Here is a 27477-nt window from a genome sequence, read left to right on the forward strand (position 1 = left end):
TTTTTGTCGTCAGAATGGGGTAATCTATCGACACTGCCAACTTCAATTCGTCCTCGGTGTGCTTTTAAAAGCACGATTTGGTCACGCTGCGACAGAGGAGGCATTTATCGGCCAATTTTACTCTAGAAACTATGTCATTGATATTCCTTTGCCACGGCGTAATTAATGTTTTCCACGCTGTCGGTACATATAGTCTAAGAGATAAAAAAGAAGACTATCGTGCTGAGCAGTAACGAAGAAGAAGAACGCACTCAACATGGCTGTCCGCCGGGTCTCATTCTTCCCTGCCTTGCTGGCCTATCATTTGGTTGTGCTGCTGGCTCTGGCACCTCGTGAGTAGACTCTACCTCTCCCTCAGATAACCGAAAGTAAAATGCATTAACCGCTCGCTTCTCTCAAGCGCTGCACAGGCTGACCTGCCAACCTCTGGGGTCGCCAAATTCTGCGTGATACCATTCCTCTTTACTTTAGTACCGCTGCCTTCTATCGTCCGCACCCTTGACGATAGGAATACCCTCGGGATAGAGTCGTGCCTCATTAAAACGACCCCGTTAATATGAACTACTCGAATTACGGACAGTTTTTCTAGGGGCCAAATTTTTTCGATGTATTTACGCCTCGTTAATTTGGAAACTCGTTGCCCTGGCTCAATATGGGGTGGAAATTCGCACATCCCATTGAGGCCCAGTTGCATTTGTCGCGTTATTATGGACGGCGATAAGAACGAAATCTCTTCTGCCGCAAACAGGCGTTCCATTTTCTGCGTTTTGAGTGCAGGGCATCAAAGGAATGCAGTGTAAAAGGATAAATTACTGATGTATGGCCCTTTTCTTTGGTGTTTTCATGCTTTAGAGTGCAAGGATGCCCAGTCGACGCGCCTTTCCATTTCCCGTATTGCAAGAATGACTGAAGAATACTCTCCACAGCTTGTGCCAGCCGACTGAGTACATACACGTACTACTAGTTCGGGGGATGTGAACAGTCGAAATAAGAGATAGGCCATCATGCCATGAGATGACATCACGTGCTTCCTTCCTGGACAGCTAGGCGCTTCGAGCTGCACCGAAAAAAATTTTGAGGATGATAGAAACCAGGATAATGTGCTTGGAGCTGTCAAGATTTTATTTAATTTCTATTTCACTGCCCGCCGCTATGCACAAAAGTAGACGTCAATCGAATTTTCTTTTGAAAAAAATTTAGGTGATTCGTTATTACGGACGACCCACTCTGCAGAGTTTTTGCTCGGGAACCAAAGTGCCCATTTTAGCGGTACACGACCGTAATTGTTCCTAATCTCAAACCTCCGAATACGACCACCGCAGTGTGCTTACTGAAGGTGATAGTGCGCCTAAGCTCAATCCTGGCCCTTCATTTGCTATGCAATGCCCCTTAGTTTACCGCAATCATAATAAAGGCATACAACTCGCTTTTATAACCTCAGAATAACATCATACCTCTTCTCCGAAATCAGCGCGATTATATGTACACCTTGACACCTATAGCAACCGGTGCCTAATCATGTCGCAGGCGCTGCACAGGCGATCACTTGCTCTGTGTGCAACTCGGTCTACAACGAGGACTGCAAGACGTCGCCCGAGAAATACGTCAAGGAGTGCGAGCCGCCGCCGCAGTACAACGACAGCGACCACCCGCCCTTCTGTCGCAAGGCCACGCTCAACGGTATACGCGCTCGTATGCACTTGCTGACATTGGATAGCTGAGAGTTTAGCACTACTGAACGCGACCCTTCTGCTTGCCTCTGCAGTCACCGCTGCCGCTGAATGCCTCAGGCCATTTATCAAAAGTGGTCAGGCGTCCTACTCGACCACAACTAGCGACGAGGAGCCAATTATTGACGTCATTACGGCACCGACAACAAAACAGTCACCGCGAATCTTCCTTCTACATAGCCTCCTCCTAATACGCTTGCAATATTTGCAATATACACCGTATGTAGCGAACATGAGCGGGCACAAGCCTGAGCGCCCGCTGCGGTGGCTCAATGGTTAGAAAGCTCAGGTACTGAGTTGAGTCGGCGTACCCGGTTCGAACTCGGCCGCGGCGGCCGCATTTCGATGCAGGCAAAAACAAAAGGCGCCCGTACGCTGACCCGCCGCGGTGGCTGCGTTGTTAGGGCGCTCAGCTATTGAACCAGAGTTCTCGGGTCCGAACCCGCCGCGGCGGACGCGTTTCGATGGAGGTGAAACGCAAAGGTGTCAGTGTGCTGTGCGATGTCAGTGCACGTTAAAGATCCTTATCCAGAGCCCTCGATTACGGCGCTTCTTTCTCTCTCTATTCTTTCACTCCCAGCGCCACCGCGGTGGTTCAGTGGTTATGGGGCTCGGCTGCTGACCATGAAGAGGCGGGTTCGATCACGGCCGCGGCGGAGAGATTTCGATGGAGGCGAAATGCTAGAGGCCCGTGTACTGAGCGATGACAGTGCACTTTTAAGAAATCAAGGTGGTGGAAATTATCCAGAGCCCTACACTACGACGTCCCTCATAGCCTGAGTCGCTTTGAGACGTCAAGTCCCTTAAAACAACCAACCATCTTTCACCCCCACTTTCCTCACGACGCTGTTGAGGTGACCACCGTGAAGTAATCTGTCCTAATTAAGCCCTGTAATGGTCTTACAGAGGCGGATGAACGCGCACTCCTCCGTCTTTACGCGAAAACACTGCTTTGCCCGGCAGTTTTGAAGCATTTTGATCCTGTACGTACACGAAAGTGCCCGCACTGTGCGGAGAAGTCTCCGGACATCTTCCACATTGTGTCGGCATGCCAATCGACCCCGAACCTTGCCCCAAAACCCAACCCCACCTGGGAGGACTGGGAGGCAGCCTTGCTCGGCTGCTCCGACCCGGCGAGCCAGAAGGCCCTGGTCGACCGAGCCCGATCCGCAGCGGTCGCCAATGGGCTCCTGTAATGAGGAGCCCACCTAGTGATTGTGAGAGGTGGCCCCGGAAGAAGCCGCCTCAAACTTCCTCCCTGTAATGTACCTGTAAATGTTTGGTTTTGGGGGGAAAGGAACTGGCGCCGTAACTGTCACATCTCGGTGGACACCTGAAACGCGTCGAAAGGGAAGGCATAAAGGAGGGAGTGACAGAATAAAGGAAGAAAGAGGTGCCGTAGTGGAGGTCTCCGGAATAATTTCGGCCACCTGGTGATCTTTAACGTACGCTGACATCGCACAGCACACAGGCGCCTTTTGCGTTTCGCCTCCATCGAAACGCGGCCGCCGCGGTCGTGTTCGAACCCGGGTACTCCGGCTCAGTAGACGAGCGCCTTCCGCTCATAGTCGTGCAAAAGCAATTGGAGAGGCGTTTTGCAACTTTTGGCGGCGTCTTATTACTACGCGTTTCACCCGATGACGACGAAGGTCGCCAATAGGCTGCGTAAGCTCTCCACTCCCCGAGGCTCCTTGTTTTCTATACGCTGTGAACTAAGCTTCCTCAGCGCAGTACTTTCTGTCAGCGCGCATCGAACCGCCACAACGGTGCCACACGTGTGTCCGCCATGAATGTGCCGCATAAACAGCTCTTGCTGCAAAAAATTCAACAGCTCGCCCTTATGGTAATTGCAAACCGCTACGACAGCTGGGCTGCGCGCAGGATGCTAATGCGAAATAATGATTCCAGTAGGAGGGGTAGTATTATTCATGCCATATAGCATTAGAAGCCACATCGGGGGAAAATGCGTCGTCGGTCATAAAATTCGCTGATTGGTCGGAGGAAAGTGACATCACCTCCGGTAAAATGTGTTACCAGATCGTAATGCTGTCGCACTGTCAACACATAACGTAATTAGGCGTTCCTGTGAATTTTCTTACGTGTCATTGCAAAGAGACCATTCCAATAACCTTGGACAGGTTTTCTCGGCTACTACTCATCGCTAAAGTGTACTAGTACACTTCATCATCGCCTTGGTTTCAGCGGGATGGATAATAGTGTCCTCTCGTCGATGGTGCTTCGCCTCAGCTTTGGCGACTCGTCGTGCATCGTCGCTTATCTCCGCTCTCTTCGTACAGCACGATGCTCCGGGTCCTCCCAAGCCCACCGCTTGCGGCTCCGAACCTAATCCTGGCGTGTGTAGTTCGCTTTCGACGGACTCCGTGTATCCATAGCGAACGACCACGAATTACCGACGGAGTGCTGCGCTCTGTTTATTACGCCGCGTATGACGTCGCAAGCCCGTTTTTCAGTGCACTCCGTTTTCCTCGATTCCTGCCCTCTTGCGCAGTGTATAAGCCCGAGCTGCCGCAGCGAGTGTACCGCTCGTGTGCCTACCTCAAGGACCCGCAAAACAAGAACTGCCGGGACTACTACCCGGCTGGCATGAACCTCAAGGTGTGCCAGTGCTTCAGCGACGCCTGCAACGCGGCGCCACCGTCGCCCCAGCGGCGGCTGTATGGCGCCATCTGGACGTGGCTGCCTACGATGGCCGCCATTTTGGCGGTCTTTCGATGACTATAAGTAAACTTAGCATTTGCATCGAACCGGCCACCCTGTCCACCCTGCTTTCATTTTGACCCTTTCGCTTGAACAAGGTTATTGCCGTGGAGCGGTTCTATGAAGTCATATGTGTACGTACTATCGCTCTTTCGTCTTCGGGAAGAGATAATCCCTACTTCATGTCTATGGATGTACGAATAGTACTTTTTCCAAACCTAAACACGCGTAGTGTAGCTCTGATAGTGAATGCGAAAAGTTACTAAGAACAGAATCGCACACGAACCGACTAGTGAGAGAACCGAATCAAATACGATGCGAACGTTTTGAAGGATATTCACTGAGGAACCGTGAGCAGTTTCCACAAACCCACAAACATTATTTCACTTGGCATAAACCCACAAATATCCCAAGATCTTGCTCGAGAATTACCCATCGGAATAGTGCTTTAACGCTAAAAATTCATTCTTCTGCGGGCCAATAATGTCGAGCTTGTTATGGGTAAGACCCCTAGCTTCTCGATATTTCGCGAAAAATCGCTGATTGAAGCATTTTTCGCCTAACTAGGTGCTAGGAGCCACATTCTATTCTTACTGTATTAGTTTATTTGCACGGATATAACACGAGGGGCGAGTTTGAGAACTCGGGAGAACTTTAAAAGAAATTTTAAGATTTGAATGCAAACTGTTCAGAACAGCCATAGCCAAGGGCTCACCACAAAAAGAAATTGCAGGGGCACTTGAACTCCGCCTAGAAGGGGCTGCGAAACGGATGCCGGCTGTACTTCGGATGGATTCTTTGTCACAAAGATGTTGACTCCAAAAGAATTACAGGAATCGATGCATAGGAACGGGAGTTACCCAATGAAGAAATTTAAAAATACAGGCAAACAAAATGGTGCCCTCAACTCGATTTTCGCGCGGCATCCATTCCCATTTCACGCTCCCAATGACGACCCGGGCGGGACCAATCAAAACAGCCGATCTGAGCACGTTGCGGAAGTTTGCACGCTATGGTTGCCTAATCGCTGTAACTTGTTCTTGCCAAGGCTGGTGCGCCGTTTTCATGGTTACAACCACGTGAACGCCCAGCTGAACCAGCGATGCTTCATCGTCACGTCGACAGCGGAGAAGGGAACACTGATCAGTGACGTTCCCTGACTTATGGATCAGAACTCGAGCGCGAGATACTGCAACGGAGTGACGACCTGCGCAAGATACTAGATAGATTTAGCATAGCGCGTAACAAGGAGGTTATATATGATTGAGATTCTCTGAATGGGGGAAGGTCGGTGGGGGGGTGTAATTAAAGGGAGTGCGCAGCCCTATAACTGTCTCCTTTAAGAAGGGAACACCTCGACGGGGCTGCGCAAGGGAGAGGGATTAAAGAAATATCTGAGAGAAGAGGTTATATATGACCTCCTTGGCGCATACCGCTTAACATGGCCCGTCGCTAGGAGCGCGCTGATTGGTCACGGCGAGCAAGGCGCGCGCGCTGTTGACGGAAACGTGGCGCCATCTGGCGCCGCCACCCGGTGATCCTCTACAAGCTGACGATGCGAAACGAATGGCTTTTTTCTTTGCATCCTTCCTTGGCACCGAAACGAACGCTTGTAGAGTGCAATGGCTTGATCGGATCGATTCGGCAAAGCCGTTCTGCGATACATATAGAGTAGCCATAAGCAATGCTTTTAGATAAGGACAGTTGGAAGGCTTGCCCCCGGGATGCGGCCCCGGTTCCGTTGCCGCTTTCATCCCACTGGAAGTGACTTTAATCTCAGAAACGCGAGCGCCATCTCTAGGGTTTTGACAGTACCACATTAATTTTCTTGGTTTTCTCTTCGCCGCCGCTACGCCCCGTGGATGCGCTTGGTCACGTGGACAGTTTGCTGCATAACTGGACTACGCTGGCTCGCGCCTCATCGTCTGCGCCTGGCGCGGCTGCTTCAAGCGGCCAGGGTGCCAAGAGGCCAGGGTGCTCGCGGTTGAGCTTTTGGCTGTAGACCTCGGCCGGAACTTAAAGCCCTCCTTTCCGCGGTTCCACTCGGCAAAATCAGAGAAACACGGCGGGCCGCTTACCCCCTCGTAGATTAATTGGGTTCCTCGCGTGTGTAATATATGGTTGTGCAAAGTAGACTGTAAACTTTCCTCTATTGATTAGATAACTAAAAGTTGAGTGTCTGTAAATAAAACCTGGCAAAAGTTTTAAAAGACACTAAACGCTTTTTCTTTCTTTTTTCTTGCGGCGCACTTCTAATTTTTTTCTTCAGCCACTTTCTCTGTTTTAATGCGTCGAGATGAAAATATAATCGTCCTCGTGGTTGAGGCGTTTTCTATAAGTAAAGTGATCAATACTGGGAGCACGGTAGCTTTACTTCTTGAATGCGTAAGGTTATAAGTGCTACTAAGCCGTCATGTTTCATTATTACAAAAGAGATGAAGGCGCAATTTACGTTTGTATTCATTTTAAATACGTTTCTGTGCGCACGCGAGTCACCGTGTGCTGACGCTCCTCAAGCTGGAAGTAGAGGACACGCCCATCCCAAATAGGGTGCCTCGATGCCGGTGTCTCCATGGGTGAAGACAACTTAAGCGACGCCGCCTTATTTAGTCACTTCTGGCTTCTCCCATGTACCGTGAAATGCTCGACTGGTAGCCCAGTGTAGCTCTCGCTGCAAAAGGCCGTTCAAGTTAAAGCACTTTGAAGCGCGCCAAGAGCATGAACGGCGACGTTACAAACGCTAGTGCCGCTGATCCCGTATGATTCAATATGGCGGCGCCGCTGAAGTTGTCTCCACCCCGGCGGCGCTGGCATCGAGGCACCCTTATCCCAAAGCGACCTCAGCGCCACCGCCTAGGCGGCAACCGTTTGGGTCCGCTCTGTTCCCTGGAACGCCGCCGCTGTTTTCCAACTGTTCGTATCTAAAAACGTTGGCCGTAAGTGTTGTGTGCTAGTTCGTAGGTTGTGTACCAGCGTTGATGTGTACCGAGAGGCACAAAGACCTTCGATGCAAAAAGTAGCCAGAGCCTCTGGAGGTGCATTTTTTGTTTTACTTGCTTTACAGCGCTTTTATCTAAGGCAAACAAGTTGGTTTTGTTGATGTAATATAAAACGTAAAACCCTGAAAAAAACGTATCTCTATTTATTAACACAATTTGCAGTATATTTACTGTTTGTCCAATCATAAAGCTCCCGCCCAGTGATGTCATATCCACTGCTAAAAACTGCCACTATATGGTGACACCGTCAGCGCCATGAATTTGTTTTTGCAAGCTAACTAATATATTAAAAACCTGAGTATACGCGGTGCGACCGATGCTAATAGCTATATGACTATAACTCATTCTATGGAACCAAAAGGCAAAGCAATGCACTGATTATGTGCTTCTGGGCCCCTTTAAGGGTGCCCAATACGGGCTGCACTATCTATGAAACGTGCTCCTCGCCAGCATCTGAACGGAGCTATCGCATGATTTTTTGTGGCCCGTCATATTTCTGGAGTGGCGCCGCCACTGGCACTGGGCACGCGCCACGTAAATCAAAGAAGAAGATATTGCCACCCGATTCTTGGCCGATCCCCCAGTGTGCGTATGTGCCATCGTTTGATAGGCTAACAACAACAAATAGACGCTTGCTTCAGCTGCAGTGTGGTCAACAAGAGTCGGGCTTCTCGAATTCGTTCCGCCCGTAATCTTATGCCAACCAATGAAGAGCCGCCACGATCGCAAGAAAAGCGCAGCTGACGAGGCGTGTATGCCGCGAAAGCCTGGACGACCACAAAATGCGACATCGCAGGGCTCCGGGATCAAATCATGCTCGCTTCCTAGCGATTTACCGTCAACAACTGAAGAGCAGCCCGCCACGCCCACGGCCCGTTACGGCATCAGTGAGGAACCTCCCCAGGAACCTCACGACACACAAAGCCCAGCCCGCCGCTCGGAATACTCGTCGTTGGGTCCGAACACAGCAGGGTCTAATCACCCGTCAACCGCTTCAGACGTCATCTCAAAAAGGCACTCTCAGCAGGCCCTGCAGAAACACAAAGGTCCAACAACTTCGGATTTTTCCACCGCGCCTTCAAAAAAGTCTTCCACAACAGACATCACGCACGGTTCAGAAGTCATGGAGATGTCTAATTCCCACGTCGTCGTCACGACGTCCACTGACAATCGCTATCCACCACGGCACCTCCAACGAAAAAATCCCACTGAAGATGGCTCGCCGAAGACACAAACGTCGTATTCGTCGGCGCTGTCTGCAGCATCCCGTCGCAGCACTCAGCAGGTCTTGGGGAGCAATGACCAACCTTCAGGGCAGTCTGCGTCCAACATCGTGAGACGCCCTTCGCAATGGTACAAGAGGCGAGGCCAGGAGCTGGCCGCAGCTACGGTTGGAAGCGTGTCGAAATTGTTCGGACCAAAAAGTCCGAACAATAGTCCTACTTCTGATCTGCGTTCCGACGTCGCGAAGCGACCTGTTAACTTTAGTCCACTACGTAATTTCTCTTTACGACAGAATCCCGGTGCCCAGCTGAGCAAAGAGGACCCAAAGGACTCTCGTCGCCAAGTTCATGATACGTCTTCAATCCTGAGTCTAGCAGGCACTCCCCGTGGTTCACGCCATAGCTCACTCCGCAGGTCTGTGAAAACCGGTTTAGGGTTCGCAGCGCCGGGTGGCGCGGTTGAACCGGGACAGCTGCTTTCGTCTCTTTGCGGAAGCATCGACGAGCCCGAAGTACAAGTCTCGGTGATCGGGGCCCATCCCAGCGCTTCGTCGGCGTCTCACACAACGTTGTCTCCTGCATCGTCTCCCGATTCGGAAACGCCGGCACGGACTCCGAACCGCGCCAGGCGCAAAACTTGGAGCCCCAGTTTCCGGTCGTCGAAATTCTCCACAGCGCGGAGCGAACCAACAAGCACTGAAGAGAAGAGTATCCGCGAGGAAATGGTCATCGAGAGCATTCGGGAAGCGGTCAGTCATACTACTTTAATCTGTACCGAAATCTGCATAGCTTCTGTCGTTACAACGTAGAGATCTCAGTGCGCGAAAGAAAATTTGGAGGACGTTTAAGCTTTGTCTTTAAGAGTGAGACGCGACAGCGTGTTGCAGCGCTGCCAAGCAGTGTACAGAACGCCAACGCCCGTTCGGCGCGACGCGTGGTCCATTGGACAATGTAATGAAATGACGCTTGTCTCACATATGTCGGTGGACACCCGAACCGGGTCGTAAGGAAAGGAAATTGAAAATTAGTTTTAAGGAAAGGAAATGACGCCTGTCTCACAATTCTCGCTGGACACCCGTACCGCGCCGTAAGAGAAGGAAAAATCCCTTCCCTTATGGCGCGGTTCAGGTGTCCACCGAGATGCGGCATTTTTCGCTCACAGCCAAAGACGCCGACGACACCGGCTTTCCTGCGATACGAGCTTAACGCTGTCGCGTTGAAACTGGTCACGCGGCAGGCGCGGTCACGACGAGCAAGACGGGGATTTCAACTCGTGTTTAAACGGAACAGAGGACATAAATCGCTGTACTTATAGGACAGCCGTGAGAATAAAGCATAATAAAATAATACAGTACAATGAGAGTAACTACGCTGAGCCGCGTTAGTTGTAACTTTCAAAATTTTCCATTCGTGCTGAAGTGTCTCTCTCATGGACTAGAACGCTGTCTCCTTTTTCTTCAATATAGCCAAGTTCCCTTGTAGCCAACGACCTCTCGTTGGAATCGAGCTGCGCCAGACGTGGCTCATGTCACTCCGCCCGACTCCTTGCCGCATTTGACTAAGTTTTTCTCCTAACACTGCTCCGTTACTGGGACGGATTTGGGAGAAGAAGACAGGGCAAGGTGGAAGAGTGCATTTTTTTATACCAATGATGTTAAGAAATGCAAGTGATGACATCGCCTGCATTATTTTGTTTATATTCTTAAAACGAGCTTAGTGCTCCAAATAAAACTTACGCGCATCAGTTGATGTTAGTCATCATCGCCAGTGCACGCCGCCTAGGCGACGCGGCAGAATCACTGTACTAGGTACGGTAGCTGCACTGACACGATACATGACCATGCTTCGTGTCCTCGATATCAGGGTTTTCAGACGCCGTCTACCATGCTAAAGCGAGAGTACAAACGGAAAAAAATATTTTTTAAATTTTTCTGCTGCGCGTCTCAGCATCACAGGCGGACATTTTGTAATGTGATAGGATTAGGAGGGCCATGATGGCGAAAACTGTCCGGTGGCCTCAATGTCGGCGGCAGAGTCTGTGTGAAATCTGCACCTGCTAGGTGTTCAGGGGGTTTGCCTCTCCACCTGCCACCTAACCAGCGTCTCTCCTCTTGCTTCTATCCCTCTTACCCTTCTTCCCTTGTAGGGGACAGGAGGAGACGCCAGATGAATGACTCAGCAAGAATGAATATGGCTTAGAACAAAATTACTCAGGCAACAGCAGGCCTACGTTCAAAATGTACCGCCTCCTAGAGCACTATCTGCAAAAATGAGGCTTTTCGGGAGCTATTCCTTCCCGCAGTGCTCGGGAAGAGCAACATTGGTTTCAAAAGCACGCCGGTGGCAGAATTTGGAATAGACACCTGCCAATGCAGAGCTGCATCGCTTAACCAATGCGCCGGTAGTGGTATGAGGACTCTGCAATCTATGAATGTGACAGATTTTGTGTAGTTGCATAGTTGGAATTGGAATGGAATCAGAAATGGAATAGACTGGCAAGTGAAAAACAACGAATAACTGGAATATAGATGGGCGAGTGAAAGCAGAAAAAGCAACATTTTTAAGCAACTCCATTTACTCTGCATGAATGCAATTGATCGCTCCTAATTTTTTATTTAGGAAAAGACCTTGCGATTGCCGAAAAAAAATTGTCAATCGAAATCTGTAGGTGGTAGGTAACTAAGTTGCCCTCAACGTAACCAATTGCCTGTTCTGATCGTTGGGTACAAATCCATTTTTAGTGCGCGGCACTAAAACGCCCAATCTCAGATTTCGCGAATGTTTGCCTCTCTGAAGACTCTCGCAGGAGGCCCCTGAAACGTTGAGCAGGTGGAAACCTGCCCACCGGGTTCTGGGTAACCTGCCAGCAAGCTTTACGGCCAATATGCAAAACTGTTTATGACAAAACAGTTTATGGCCGCGAGTGGGTTTCTAATCCGCGGCCAGGCAAACAGACCAGCTTTACTGACCAATACCTTTGGCCACTATGTCTTCGCCGCAGCCGAATATCCTGCGTGTTTAACTGCCAGTCTCTCGTGCTGTTCTTTAGATGCCGTCACCTTCATCAACTTCCATCCGTGGGATGCGGAACACATCGCTATCGCATTGCCCTCTACCAAGCCTCGAATCTAAACCAAAACTGAAGTGATAATTGTTATAATTTAGGTGTCGGTTTCACCGGATTTGACGTAACCACGCTAAATCAGCCGTCATTTTCAGTGCGCGAGCACTAAAACCTCCAATCTGATCTCGCCAATGGATGTCAGTCTAAAGCCTCTCTCCGTGACTGTAAGGTTTCTCGGGAAGACCTGGGTCTCACAACACTTAACCGCCGCACCACTGCCCCAGGGCCCAGGAGTGGTATGAGAACTCCCGGCTCATATATATGAATGTAAATTAAAGAACGACCGATTCCGCATATATGGGCATTAACCCATTATCGCTACCGAACACTGGAACCGAAGTGAAAACCTAAGTGCTGGCGCACCTAATTTGAATTTGGCCTTACTATGCAAATCAACCATAATTTTTTTAGCACAACACCAAGAGGACCCTGTTTCCATGAGGGCGTTAACTTGAGGTTCCAACCGCATTTCGAACCCGACTTTATAACGACGCGTAGTTAATTGTGCCTTTACGGCCAGCTTTTCGACTCAACCTAAGCCTGCTTTCTGCGTGTCATACCCAGGCTGAAGCTGGTCGTCTCTCCGCGGAGCCTGTTCGGGAACATACGCCATACTTGACAAGTAGCGACAAGCGAGGTGCCGTCGTCACTCTTCTAGCATCGTGCGCTGTAGGCATCGTGACGTATCTTCTGGTGCACCTCAAGACATCTCTGCTTCGTACCCTACCCGACGGATCGAGAATTTTCTGTGACTCGTTTGACTGTCGCGAGCACGCGTTGCACATTGGAATCACTCTTCGGAGCAGCCAGCTAGACCCCTGCGAAGATTTTGGACGCTTCGTGTGCGCCGGTTGGCAACCGCGTTACATTCTCACGCGCACCGTCATTGAGGAAGCCACCGTCCAGTGGACTTGGAAGCTAGCCGCACCAAGATCTCGGCATGAAAACGCTGCTTCATCATCGATGGCCGACCATGCATCTGCAATGTCGTCTCTGTGCGTGGACAAGGGCGCTTCCGACCAGCACGGGTCGACGAGGCGACTTCGTGCCTTTATGAAGGCGCAGGGACTGCTCTGGCCTGACGACCTATCCGATCCGCTGCCTAGAAATAGTGCGAAACCACTTCGCTCGCTTGTGAACCTCGCCGTCAAATGGAGGCTTCCTTTATGGTTTGACATCGACCTCATACCATCCGGCAACGAGAGGAATCGTGCAGTCTGCTTGATGCCATCAAGAATAGCGGTCTTATGGAACAGTCTCTTCGACCATGTGGAGTTCACCGATCCGTACACGAAGATCTTGTCCAAGGAGGTCTTTCGGAGGAATATCAAACCCTCATCTTGGCCAAAAGGTTCAGGTGGAGTGATTCACAGGAGCATCGTCCGTGAGCTGAGCTACGCCGCTGGGCTGTCTGATGTGACATCCTGGATCAGCAACGTCAGAGGTGTCGCCGATGTGGTGCAAGCATTTTCTCCTCGGGATTGGGCAGACGCACTGCAATCCGCCTTCAACGCCTCACCACCAATTACTGTTGAAGACGAAGTTCTGGTCAGTGACTTCAAAGACGTAAAAGTCGTAGGAAGGCTATTTCGCGACCACACTCCCCGTGACGTCATGGCCCACGTGAGCTGGTGGGTAGCACAGATCTTGGGTTCCCTGACGAATGCTGCCGTGCTTAAAGCCATGAATATGTCTGGTACTTTGGAAAAAGATTTTCACGTCATTTTCTGCGGCTTGCAGATCGAGTCTGCCTACAACATGCTTCTCGCAGTCGCCGACAAGGAACAAGTCACTGCTCAGCAGCGAACCACAGTAGAACAGTTCCTCGAGAGGGTCTTCAACAAAACAGCGAACCTCGTTCTGCAACCTGGATTGATCACGGACGACGAGAGAACGGCGCTACTTCGTACAATCCATGGGGCTGCCACCATCATCTGGCCAGATGACCGTTACAGCAGCGAATTGACCAGACTCTACACCAACTTCGCTACTCGCACCCAAGACGGTTTCTTCGACGCCTGGAAAGCCATTCGTCAGATAGACAGTCAGAGCTTCAAGAAGCACTACAGCAGCAAACTGCGGTTGGCAATAGCCGAAATACGTCGAGCAACGTCATCTTCGACGCTCACCTCCTACAATGCTATGCTTAAGACGGTATATGTTAGTCCAGCGGCGTTGTCGCCACCATTCTACTACAGCACGGGCACGAGCGCCATGATATTCGGAGGCCTAGGATTTTTGTACGCCCGTGAAAGTCTGCGGCTCTTGGCCTCGGCGAAGCCGCTGTTCTTGTCCAATGCTAATGATATCGGTTCCAACAGCTCTGCGCTTTCTTATAAACCTATGGATGCAACCCTAAACAGGCCCTCAACATGTCGCGAACAAGGACATCACCTGATGAGCGATTTGCCTGCCCTGGAGGCAGCGTTTGCCGCTTACGAAATGTACCGTAACGACGCGGAGGACGTCCGCCTTAAAGATATGGAAAAATTTGCGCCCATTCAGGTATTCCTGATCACCGCCTGCCACACAATGTGCGAAACCCAAAACGCTACGAGGATGTCTCCGCGCTGCACCGTCGCCATGGGAAACTTCAGGCCGTTTGCTTTAGCGTTCGCCTGCCCAGTGGGCTCGCCAATGAACCCTCCCGAAAAATGCGATTTCTTTTCATGAAACTTCGTTACACCAGATTTCCTGATTGTTCTCACCAAAGAGGCATGCTTTTCTTTTCTGCATGTAGAATGTGATAACCGTATTGTCTCATGGAACAAAAAGGAATGCTGAAGTCTTCCTCGTTTTCCAGTATTAAAAAGCCCACACTACAAAGCTTATATATTTACATGTTATTGTCTAAGTGTTTGCTGTATTCTCTACATGAAAACCTTTGGTTTGGTTTTACAATGGCCTTTGCATGCACTGTGTATGTGTTGCAGAGATGACATGTACTTCTAACATTTGGTGCCAAGCTGGAATATCGAGATGCAGGTAACTGACCATATTACCTCAAGTTGTGCTCAAATGTTGCTTCACGCGTTGTCAGTAGCTTCTTTGCTTGCGCCACCTCCATACTATAATGTGGCACTGCTACTTAGCATGAGTGTGGTTGGCCTACTTACACACAAAGTACAGTAAAACCTCGATAATACAAACTTCGTTAATTAGAAATCTTGGAAAATTTCAATAATTTTTGTAGTCCCATAATTTCTAATGTAAATCTGACTGGATATTTTGAAGCGGCGACTGAACCAGCCCCAGTTAATTCAAGATCTGGGGAGCTATGCGGGAATGCCAGATCCCCATTTCACAGCAAATTGGTAAGCGATAGCCTTCAGAGCTGCAAGGCAGCATCACAGAGCGGTGCCAATGCTTGACATGAGAAGCGTCCCAGCCCGTTCTCCCAGCACAAAGACCAGTCTGTCGTATGGCTTGTGAACTGCTGAAGCGCATGCCTACAGATAAGATGTACTTAATTGCATTGCAGCCATGGATACCAGTTTAGAATTAACATGCGCTCAGCACTTCGTTAAGGAACGACCAGACTGGAGGCAGCGGTGCACGAGATCATCACACCACTCCAGCCCGGCCGTGGTCAATGCAGCGTCTAGTGGAGGCGCTGGCATCAAAACACCTCCCAGTAGCATCTGTGCATGTCCCGCAACGTGTTAACAGCGCGCAACGCCACTCAGCGCTCTTTCCAAGAGTGGTGTGCCATTGTTAAAGGGTTAGATTTGGCATCTCTGATTACTTTAAGCACAAGTCGTTGCGTATATGTCGGCCTTTCTACAGAATAATGACCATCCGAAATTGGAAGGTCGACCTATAAGCAAAGCCAACCTACTTTCGGGGACTAAGGCAATTCTGGACTAGCGATAGGTAAATTCGCATACATATTTAATTCACACGCAAATCTGTTCCGCTCTAGAAATTCCACTGGCACACCGTTCACCGTTTTGTTTCGCGGTGGTAGTCACTTCCTTTGGATGAGCAGGTGTAGCGCGAGAAGGAATTTCTGATAATCTCTGGGACATGCGTTGCGTCGGAATTTGAAACTACAGAATACTCTGCAGTTCGGTTTGTCCCTACTCAGTCAGGCCGCACATGAATGTGGAAAGCGAGTGTGGTGATCTGTATTTAGTGCGAAAGTCGCTAAAAGAAAGGAAACGCACATTACTGGCTCCCTGGGTCAGTGGGCCTCAATCGCACTTTGAACTATGTGGCGGTATTGACAGGGATATGCACTGACGTTGGAAATGTAGTGGCAAAAACGCAACACTGGAGCAATATGCCGTCGGCGTTCACTGGCGTTGACAACGTTGTGGACTCCATTGATTTTGAGGAAACTAAAGGCACATAATTGGCTCCCTGGGTCAGTGCACACCTCAATCATAGCGCTTTGAGATACATGGCGGTGGTATCCACCTGCAGAAACCATGCCTTCGAACAATATTCCGTGCTTAAACATGCCAAATGGCCAGGAATTTTTTTTTTCGCTTTTGATCGCATCATTGCGTGTTTATTGCACTGAGCTGTGCACACACCACGATGCCATCAAGTGGGAAGCTACAAAACTAAATGCGGTAGCGTGGTTGGGGGAGAAGGGTCGATATGCGGCGACTTATATTTGGAGCCACACTTCTGGGGGGCCAGCAAAGGCTACAAGTTCAGGAGTCGATTTCTAGGCAATTAACGGTAATCACAAAGTTCGTCTAATGCGGGTAGAGCTCATTCCCGCAACAAAATTTTTTGAATGGGTCCCATTTTTTTTGTTCTTGGTTAATTCGAATATTTCTTGCTATCTCGATAACTTCAAAACGTTTTATTGCTTTTATATGAAGCAACCACACAACAGCGCACCGACTCAATACATTTCCTAGTGCATATGTGGAATCTGCAATGAATATGCTAGCGTTGCGAGCATTAACACATGCCCCTTGCACTGCATTTGCTGACATGCCACATTAGAGGACACTGCTTTTGTGCCAGTACCTTCCAATAAAGGCAAGGTTTAATAAGTTGCACCTTACACCGGCATTATGAATGAGACCTGCATAACACAATAACCTCATGAATACGAATGTCGCGTCTAGAGCACCTCCATTTTATGACGCAAATGGGATGCAATCACCGCGCTCTGCACTCTCAACAATGTGAATACAGTACCTAAAGCATCTCCATGATGTGTTGCTATTGGCAGATAATAAATGTGCTCTGTGGTACCACTCAAATGAAAAAAAGGACTTCCACAATTAGTCTTCTACAAAGTAACCTGTTTTCACAGATACATTTCACAAGAAATGAATTTATTTTCTCATTGGTTACTATAGAAGTCAAATCGTTCAGCACCATCCAGAATCAACCACTTCAGCTTCCTGTGCTTGAGTCCTCACTTTCCACGCACTGAGATGCTGCCCCACCCGGGACGAAAGCCTGAAAGAGAAGTTGCCAGATGAGTGGCAGCAAATGAGCTTTCAGGCCTCTGAGCAAATGAGCTTTCAGGCTTCTGTACTTTTAACAAAGTACAGAAGTTATATTATGTACAGCCCTTCGTTATCAGGTTTTATTCCAGAATTCGGGAGGTAAAAATGGACAATACTTTTTGCTTCAAATATAGGCATAAATCGGGTTATTCAGCAAAAATTTTCATGTCGGGTTTTTTGTATCTTTTCTTTTGTGCTCATGTTTGTGCACGACAAAAAATGCTCGATTTTTTACCCAGTTTTTCACAAACAGGGAAATGCCAGGTTGTGCAGAAAAAACTGTGCCAAATTAAATTTTTGTTCATCTATATACAATTATTTTGTAACATAAACCATCTATCTTCTATGCAGCACTTCGCATGCATGCAAGATATGCCTCCCTTGTACAATGCGAAAACAGTCATTAAACATTAGAGGCTATGTTAAGCGGGCAAGAACCCTGGAGCAGGAGATTGTTAGTGTGGACAGCGCTCGAGACATGATGACGAATAAATGCCTGGCGAGTACCCGTGTTTTGGCGTGTCACTACTAAAAGTTACTTTTCGAAAATATCCTCAAATTAAGTCATCTCGTAAATAACAAGCGTTGAGGGGTTCGAGATCACCATTTCAAAGACACTCCTCTGGAACAAGTACAAAGTATCCGCTAATTTCCCTGTGGCATCTTTAACTTGGCCAAAAAAAATTGTACTATGTTCTCCATGCATTTTCACATATACAGTTGAGCCCACTTATAATGAACATGAGCGCCACATGGCATCCGTTCGTTATATCCCAAAGTTCGTAGTAAGTGGACCACGCTTGTCAAAACACAAAATTTTTTCTTTGCGAATAAGTCCGTGATGGACGTGTTTTTGCAGCGCATATCTGATGAGGGAGGTTTCCAGTTTATTTAAAGCAGAAGCGTGCTCTTCACCGAGGCCCTTGGCATAGACAGTTGTCTGGGGCTTTTTATGTAGCCCATTGCTACAGGCGCGCTTATGAGTGCTGGCTCCGAAGTTTCATCCTCATCTGATTCTTCTGCGTTCCTTTCGTCCCGGACTTCAGAAACAATGCCCTCGCCCGTGCACGGTTCCGCGGTGTCGGCGTCGTCATCGATAGAAATAAAATCATTCTAATCAATGTCATGACCCTCCATGTCGGAGCCGACAACGCGCTGCCACAGATCGCCACCGGGCTGGTCATCTTCCGAAGCACCAGGTTCGGCAACAGACACTGTGTCGACGAAGCCGGCCTTGCGGAAGCAGTTCCGCACCCAAGTGGCCGTCACCTCCGCCCAGGCCACTTTCATCATCTCTACAGCTGAATACAATGGAAATGGGCACGGTGTTTTTGTCTGTCATCCCGAATTACAACCAGGGCCCGAGATTTGAATAAAGCCTACAAAACGTCAGCAACGCGACAAGTGATAAAAGCACGCGACGGGGAAGATATGCAACGTGCACACGCGGCAATCAAGCTAAAGATACAGATGCACAGCGCCAGCAGAGAGACCAATGAGGGGTGTCCATGAGCGTCGGTGCAACCACCTCTTGGCTCCCACGGAAGCCTTACATCACGAAGCGTGGCCTCAGAGATCAGCGCAAGCAGCAGTGCGATTAATCGCGGAGGCCAAGCACGGATTCGCAAGAGAGTGAGAGGGGAGCGTAGTTGCGAGGAGGGGCAGGAGGGCACTCTTGGAAGGTGCGTCGGCGGGAAAAGGGTAGCTCGCTTGAGAGCGTCACGAAACGGGGCGGGCAGGTCACCTGCGATAAGGCTCGGGAAAACATACCGCGCGCCGGGGGCACAAAGGGGTCGGACGCAGGTTATCTCGCATCGCGGCACCGGGTTTACGCCGTCTGTTTGCTGTAAGTGATCAGCAGGGCTTAATGACGTTCGTTATACATGCAATTTTGTGCCATTGAAACAATGTATATTTTGACAGTTGCGTAGGTCTCATTCGTTATAAGCAAAAGTTCGTCTTAAGTGGGGCCGTTATATGTGGGCTCGACTGTAAATATAACTTAATGAGCCCCTCATTCCTCGCCCTTGTGTGTACTCTAGAAGAGGTATTTTCATGGACAAATCAGGCTTAACCTTATGTTTAAGGAGTGCGTTTGGGGTGCAAGAATCTGGTAAAATCGGGTTTTACTTGAAAACGAAAGGCTCAAATTGTGTGCTATCCAAATTTCTCCTGCAGGCTAGCTAATGTCATGTTTTCCAAGGATGGAACGAATATTGGGTATGAAAGTAATTTTCACAAAAAATGAGCAACTGACGTGGTTTGAAAGGGTCACGAAGGTTACGAAAGTCCAAGTGGATGGATTAGCTTTGATTACAATGCCAAACAAGAGCACAGCTGTTAGTCTGCTGATACTTACAGCTCCACACAGAGTGCTCTCCCCTCCAGAAGACTTTCTTTCTTCCGCTGCTGCTCGCACAGGTGCGTGGCGGAGCCAAGACATTACTGATTTTTCTACCTCCTTCAGCGTTACTTTGGCATCGACGGACTGTTCACAACCAGTCAGTGCACCTACACATAAACAAGTAAAGAGTAAGATTTCAAGTTTAAGACCAGATCTATCTTGGTTCCAAGTAGACAAAAAAAAAATGCCGAACACAATGCAGCAGCACACAGCTAAAATGAATAGTCGCATTTCAATGTAGCATTTCGCAAACCAGACCACGATTTCATGACTCTGCATCGAATTTTGCAAACAGTGCCTACAACTTCTTTTCATGTCTCTTGAAATTATGCATGCAGACTTATACATGCAATAGCTTCTGTTCTGTTTGCTGTCAGTAAACAGAGGACGATGCCAACACCAGTATGCCATCACTACATTTCGAACTGGTCTAACTGTGCCGTTCCTAATGTGCCACGCTGATGTATGTCAGGTATGCACTGCTAAACAGGATTGTGTAAATACTACTTACTGCACATAAGCTTGCATATATTAAGCGCGCAGAACTTCTGCTTTCCTTTGGCTCCATACCAGCTGTAATCTGCAGCGACAGCAGATGAAAAAATGGATCGCAGTACACGACAGGTCCGCTCTTTCGTGCTATTACCACCTTGTATGGTCATATGATACATCTAGAGAAACAGAAAACTCCATATAAAAATGACATTCAGAATGAAAAACAGTTACTGCTAATTACAAATTTCGGTGACAACGCGCCACAGAAAGAACTGTACTCCCCTAGCCTGGCCTGAATTAAGACAGAAATTCAGAAACAGTCAGCAGCTTAAAACAAATAGAACAAACACACAATATACAACAAAACATCAGGATAAGTAACAGCCATGATAAATAGTTCATGATGCATGCATAGGCAGAGATAGTCAACACACACCCGAGCAGATGTTTCCTCAGTAACAGTTTCAGCAGGCTCCAGCCGGGTTTATAGATAAGCGAGGTAATGTATAATTCAGTTACCATTCGATGCCTTGCTTTCTCATCTGTCTTTAGGTCTTTGTCATACTCTTCAAAAGCAAATCTTGAAGTAAATGGCAAATCTGGCAGGTCTCCTGGTTCTAATGGGGTCTTAGTGTTGTCCTTCATGAGTGTAGAAAGCAATTCAGAATGACTCTGCTGGGTCTTCTTTATAACATTCAATGTAGACAAAATCCCTTCAATGTAAGCTGAAATGAACAGAAATTCAACTGATGGTCAAAATAGTATTCCCAATTAAGAGCTCACAATATGCTAGAAAAATAACGAAAACAGCAATTAACAGAGGGGAAATTCCAATAAAAATGGAGTTTCCTGCACAGCACAATACTTACAGTGAACAAGGCTGTGTACATAAACTTTGAACTGTAAACAGGAGGGTTTAGTGTCCCGAAGTGACATGCGGGCTCTGAGGGAGCCACAATGAATGGCTCCAGAATAATTTAGATCACGTGGTGTTCTTTAACGTGACATTGCACAACACACAAGCACTTTTGTATTTCACCTCTAAAAATATGGTCGCTGCAACTGGGATCAAACACACGACCTTGGGATCAGTGGCCGAATGCCAAAGCCACTTAGCCACCGGGGCTGTTCATGATAACAGCTAAGGTTTGATAACAGCTAAGCACAAATAAAAGTGAAAGCTTGCAAAACAACGTAGTTTCTATAACAATACAAGCTACATGCAACAGAAGGAACACGAGCCTTAGCAAGATCATATACGGCACTAGCCGGTGCCATTCCATTCTTGAGCAACGAGTACGGACAGGCAAGAGCACAACAAACGAAGGAAGACAACACTGCATTTACCGATTTTCATTCATAGATTGAGTTATTTTAATGGGTATCTTTTTTCTACCTGCATATGAGCGCAAACTTGTTTATAAACAAATTTCAGTTGTAAGTGCATTGTCAGTCTGCTTTGTCTTGTGCTCTTGTCTATGCTGTTTACTTTTATAAAAAAGTTCACCACACTTCTGATGCCATGTGCAGCATAAAAAAATGTTCAACCCCAAAACTACACACCGGGCACATCAGGCTGTGTATGTGGCTTAATGGACATTAACGAATTTTCCTTCCGGTTGACAGACATGCCTGGAAACAGAAAAATTGAATGGTGACATTAACACAGCAGGAAAATGTTCTGAGCTGCAGACTAGGCTGAATGCAGTAGGAACTACGACAGAATAGATGTCAGCCACATTGCATAAAAACTGCACATGGATTCTCCAACAATAAGAAAGCATTGAATCACGTGCATGTTCGCCAGTTGGAAAACAGTTGTGGAGCTAAAATTTGACTTGCAAGTTATATTCTTGAATGGCATTACTTTACTAGTTGTATGCATGCAATATTTTGAAGCCACTGTTGCTTAGTGCATCTGCCATCACTGGCACCTTTGTTACTCCAGCCCGTAATAAAATATCCAAAATTAAATTATTAAGACCCTTAGTTAAATCATTACACCACACAGGAAAATTTAGTACCACTTTCGGCAAACATATTTTGCCCCATGAATTGTCACTTCATGGCACAAGGTAGAAGAACGTTTCATTCAGAATTGATGTCGGTCATGGCAAGCACGGCAAAAGCATGCACAGAATTCTTAGTAGCAGCCCCATATTTTCAAGGTAGATTGTATATAAAAGCATTCACTACAGCTCAACTGATGCTGCCAGATATTGCACAAGAACGAAAAGTGGGGTACAAAGGCAACAGCAAGATTGTATAATATGTTTCTTATACTTTGTGCATTAACAATAATGTAACAACCACTTTTTAGAAATAAAAATCAGTTTGTTTTATCTGCTGTTGTTTGTATATAATTTTTTGCACACTTGTAACAGGAGGTCCCTACGCAGCCATTGGCTTTGGGATCTGCTCCTATATGTGTACGGACTAATTGATAGTTGAAAATAAGCTGATAAAATAAATGCCCTAGCATCCTTATATTCAAACTTTTTTTTTCTTCATTCCTGTAGCACCGGCACCTACACTATGGGCGTCAACTGAGTGAAGCAACTCTACTAAAATCACTTCCAGGCAAGTGCAGTCGAAGCAAGTGTTACTAGATTCTGCTGAGACAGCTTGAGAACGACATCAATGCCAGTTGACACTCACTCAAAGTGCACTTTATCCTGCCTATCAGATAGGGGTGTAAAACTATTCTATTCCTATTTATCTGTACCTTAAAAGAATGACATCACCCTATTGCAAAAAATCAACTTTGATGGAACAACTGCAGCAGTTCTCTGGAGCATATCAAGTTGAAATATTGTTTACCTACAGTAGATTTGAACTGATATTGAAAAACAAGGCACAAAATTCTGAAATAAACATAAATGCCAAACAGGTGGCGTTACTTCAGCCCAGTTTCACACAGCTGCATTGAGAAAACAGCAAACAAAAGTACAGTTTGCAGTTCTCACTTGACTCAGCAGCAACCAAGAAGTATTCGTAATAACCAAACAGAGTGAAGAAAGCACCAGAGCTCCACACACATTTGAACACGCCAATGATGCTAAGGCACTGCAAACACATGCAACAAGTTGCGTAGCGTCAACTCGAGAATAGACAAAAACCCGAGGAAACCAACCAGCTCACATCAAACCGAACATGCAACAACTATGCCTGCTTTCCACAGATGTCAGGCATGAACATTTGCAACAAGTTAACTTCTGTTCAGGCTGTGCTGTTTGTTGATAAAGAAACTTTAAATAGAAGGTGCCCTGCCTTCGGTCTAGTTGCATCACAATGCCGTTCATATTCATGCTTTCACCATCGCAAACAATGCGGAAAATTCAGACAACAGCAGGACAGAAAGTGTGCGTTAGCTAAAAAATGAATGCTTAAAAACAGTTAGCTTCCGCCTAGATCAAACCCTACAAGGAAAGAGACTTAGTAGCCCTATTCTGAGACTAGGCAATGCAGTTTTGATACAAAATAAGCATCATTTAAAACTTTAGGCACTCTAGCGCCCTCCTCTGCAAGTTTCAAGTTCGTTCTTTTGATGCTGAGGAAGCAAAAAATAACGAAAAGAAAAACTCTTCCGTGCAGTTCTTCCAATGCCCCAGGTTCTTCCACCGCAGCATAAGCATGTGGGTAGGTGCTGAAAAAATGCAATTGCAAAAATAAGTAGATACATAAATAAAAAAAAACGAAATGCAGTACAACAGCCCCAAAAATGTTTAAGCCTTGTTTCATAACATTTTTTGTGCACAAATCATAAAGGTTCAAACTGCCTTACATAATAATTTGACTGAATCTTACTTCTGGGAAAATACAAACTAAGTCAACATGAGCTGTGGTTTGTAGGGCTAATTAGATGTATGTAGGACAAATTAGAGTGTTAAAATTCCCGGGAAGTAAAATCCTGCTCGTGATCATTTTTCAATTTCCTTTTGTCCAACAGACAAAATACATTAAAAACCACAAAAAAATACTTTTCACAGTTACTAGTTAACAATGCAAGACTAACTACAGCAATAAAGCACATCCCAAGTGAGGCACTTGTAGCCATGTGCTGGAGATGTGGAGATATTATACAACACTATGAAACATGAACAGGCCTACTGCAAAGCCTAATAAGTCTGCAGTGACCTACACAGTTGGTTTCAATGCAAAAGAGCACTTGCGACTTGTGAAAGCCGTGACCTTCTTTGCAAACATTTCTGTGCACTTAGTCATTAGGAGGTGCGCCCGTGGTGTCGTCTTCTTTCTGTGTGTGGTGTGTGTTAGGCGCAAAATCTTTCTTTCAGTATGCACTTATTCACAACGTACGCGAGTGGTCTTAAAAGCACCTGCTACAGTAGTACTACGAGAGGCAACTATCAACACCTGTCAGTGCAGAAAACAGACAAAGTACAAACCACAACCAAAATGTGCATCAGCATCTTCCAGAAAGGCAGAGGCACAACCAGTGAAAGGGAAGCCTGCCACACAGTCACAAAGGCTGACATCCTCTAAAAACAGAAACATTTGTGTCAGGGACTGCTTCGCATGCATTGCAGTAGCTTCAATGAACTGCACAAATAAACTCATTTAAATTTTGCACAGCCATCGGTGCATGAAGGCAGCAGAAAACTACACTCTGCAAGGATTAGCACTGTTGCCATAGTAAGAGCTCTACACACAATGCACTATAAACAAAAATGATAAGGCTCTCAGCTGCAAAGCCTTGATGTGTACATCTTGCTCACCAAAAAAAGCAACGAAAAAAGAATGAACACTCAACAACTAGGGTCAAGTTTAAATGAAGCCTGGAGCATTGCAATGTCACAAACGAAATAAACTAGCGCCTGCTCTTCAGCAGTTCTAAAAACGTTAGTGACAGTGGATCAGAACAATAACACACGCACACTTCATAATACAAACAATGGAACATAAGCTCAGTTTAACACTGCATTATAAAACTTGCGAAGATATGCCTCATGTAAGCACAGTTGAGGAAGAATGGTGTCACGGAATTGTGTTCTATTACAATCCATCAAAGAAATATAAGAATGATGCCAGAACCTCCCCCATTCCCAGCACGTCTACTATGGTGTAGACATGGGAAGCTCAGGCCTGCAATAGGTACAGTCATTATACAAAAGAAACTACTGCTTTGACGAGGGGTAACTGCTTCGGCACCATTTCATGTTGGATGTATAATTTCATAAGTATTTCATATTATGGCTGGGAGCTGACCATCATTTTAAAGCAGTCAATTGCAAGCTAATTAATCCATTGATAACTTAATTAGTGTAGTTGATTAGCAAGCATAAAATTTTAAAAAGGAAAAGAACTATGAATTTTGCACTATTACTTTGTGCAAAACTGCTGCTTACTGGTAGCACAAGCAAAAATAAACTTTTCTCTTTTACTCTTCAGATATAATGGCCCATAAATTTGGCAGTAAACACGTGTATTTGACGCATACAATTACGACTGAGTAAATTCACACACTACAGATTGGTAAAAAGAATGTGAGACCAGAGCTTGGACCTTCTCATTTTCTTTCTGGATAATGTTGCCTTTAAGAATGAAGTTGCAAGGCTACTACCAACATTTCAAAGATGATCCATACACCACCTGTTTCACACATGAAAAAAAATTGACTGCAATGTGTCTTACAACAAGCCTGCATTAACTACAGAAGTTTTATATAATAGTAACAATAGTTTTCTGTGTATCTAGCACTGAAACCATGCCCATGACTTCTATCTTCGTCAATATATTTCTTGAGCAAGCCACGTGCAAACAGTTATATTTAGCAGCAATAGGTAGGCAAGTGACCAGAAAACAGCAATTTCCAACAGACAAGTGCACCCAGCATTTAAAACCAGCACATATCGGCTCACTTGACCACGAAACTACAGTTTATAAACTTGTAATGAGAAATTTAACTGCTATTCAAACACTGTTAGTTATCTGCATTTTACATCCAGTGTGAACAAATTAAACTGTGTGTGCATACGACAGTGCCATATTTTCAAGTGTATAACAATGCGCTCACTAGGGTGCTCTGTTGACTGCTACAGGCACAATGACATCACTATCATCATCATCAGAGTGGCTATGCCCACTGCAGGGCAAAGGCCTCTCCCATGCCTTTACCCTGTCCTTTGCCAGCTGCGCCACCGTATCACCGCAAACTTCTTAATCTCATCCGCACACCCAACTTTCTGCTGCCCTCTGCTATGCTTGCCTTCTCTTGGAATCTACTCCATTACCCTTAGGGACCTGCGGTTATCTTGCCTTCCTATTACATGTGAATATATTCCAGGACAACTGCTTTTGACAATGCAGCAGAGGCTAAGCAGGAGAGTGACTGGCCTTTGTTTCCTTTGTCCCCGTGGGGACAAAGGCCTGCACTGTTTCTCCAACTTCCGCCCTTTGTCCCCGTCCCCGTGGGGACAAAGGGCAAAGTTAGAGAAACGGTGCAGGGTCGTCAAGGCAGAGGAGCCCACTCCCCACAGCACTGGGCCAAAGGCGTCTCCTTCCCTTTCCAGCCTAGCCCTGCCGCATTGCCTAAAAAGCCCTGTGCGCTGCATCTACCGGCAGTGATAGTTACGCCAGGCTAAGGACACTTCTGCTCTATTACTGAGCGCAAGAAACGATGCCCCTGTGCTGAAGTTAAGTTCATGCGGCAGTGCAAAGGCTACTGGTGAGCGAATGCAGTTGTTCCGGTTATGAACGAAATAAGTATTCCAAAAAACGCATCGCGGCACATAATAGCACCCCACAATACCACCTTTTCAGCAAAAAAAAAAAAAAACCGCACGTAACGGTACAACAGTCAGCTATGTTATCACACATGAACGCACAATTTAAAGAAAAAAAAGCCGAAGAAAACGTGTGCCGAGCGTAAGACACGTTCTGCAAAAGCGGGTAAACTTGGGCGCTGTTAGCTGTCACAGGAAGTAGAGTAACTAATCAACCGCAGAGCTGAGACACATGAAACACGCGAAAGAAAAAAGAAAGAAATCAACGACAGCACAGGAAAACCAATGGGAGTCGGTGCTCGCATTCAAACCAACACTTCACCGACTTCACGTCGAACCTGGGAATTCTTCAAATCAAACTCGCACCAATAACTGAGTCCAGCACTGCTGCCGCGATTTTGGTTTGGCAAGTGAAAGTATCGATCCAACGCAGCTATTCCACGCAATATAAAAATTACCGACAAATAATGCTACTAAGAAACGCTATAAAACACACTTCACACATGCACCACGCCAAACTACTGCACATCCTCTGGCACATCCGCAACTGGCGCCATAGTGGTG

General features: G+C 47.0%; 2 protein-coding genes across 6 annotated transcripts; one reads left to right on the plus strand and one right to left on the minus strand.

Annotated features, from left to right (window-relative positions):
* The first annotated feature begins 246 nt into the window (after positions 1-246).
* LOC144111165 (uncharacterized) lies at positions 247-4494 on the plus strand. The gene is made up of 3 exons (XM_077644330.1): positions 247-332; positions 1528-1680; positions 4240-4494. The coding sequence occupies exons 1-3, from the start codon at positions 257-259 to the stop codon at positions 4464-4466; spliced, it is 456 nt and encodes a 151-aa protein (XP_077500456.1). The 5' UTR covers positions 247-256; the 3' UTR covers positions 4467-4494.
* Positions 4495-17073: 12579 nt separating this feature from the next.
* On the minus strand, positions 17074-27467 carry LOC144111336 (uncharacterized). 5 transcript variants are annotated; one of them, XM_077644610.1, is made up of 8 exons: positions 27280-27467; positions 24577-24669; positions 23137-23816; positions 21734-21802; positions 20690-20895; positions 20187-20346; positions 19631-19782; positions 17074-17221 (listed from the first exon to the last, which is right to left on the minus strand). In XM_077644610.1, the coding sequence occupies exons 3-8, from the start codon at positions 23246-23248 to the stop codon at positions 17156-17158; spliced, it is 765 nt and encodes a 254-aa protein (XP_077500736.1). In that variant the 5' UTR covers positions 23249-23816; positions 24577-24669; positions 27280-27467; the 3' UTR covers positions 17074-17155. The 5 variants fall into 5 exon arrangements, with proteins under 5 accessions (XP_077500736.1, XP_077500734.1, XP_077500735.1 ...); XM_077644608.1 differs by lacking the exon at positions 23137-23816 and having other exon boundaries at positions 27197-27467; XM_077644609.1 differs by lacking the exon at positions 27280-27467 and having other exon boundaries at positions 24577-27190.
* Between the last annotated feature and the right edge of the window lie 10 nt (positions 27468-27477).

The sequence above is a fragment of the Amblyomma americanum genome, chromosome 11 (assembly GCF_052857255.1).
Source record: "Amblyomma americanum isolate KBUSLIRL-KWMA chromosome 11, ASM5285725v1, whole genome shotgun sequence".
Classification (NCBI taxonomy): Eukaryota; Metazoa; Arthropoda; class Arachnida; order Ixodida; family Ixodidae; genus Amblyomma; species Amblyomma americanum.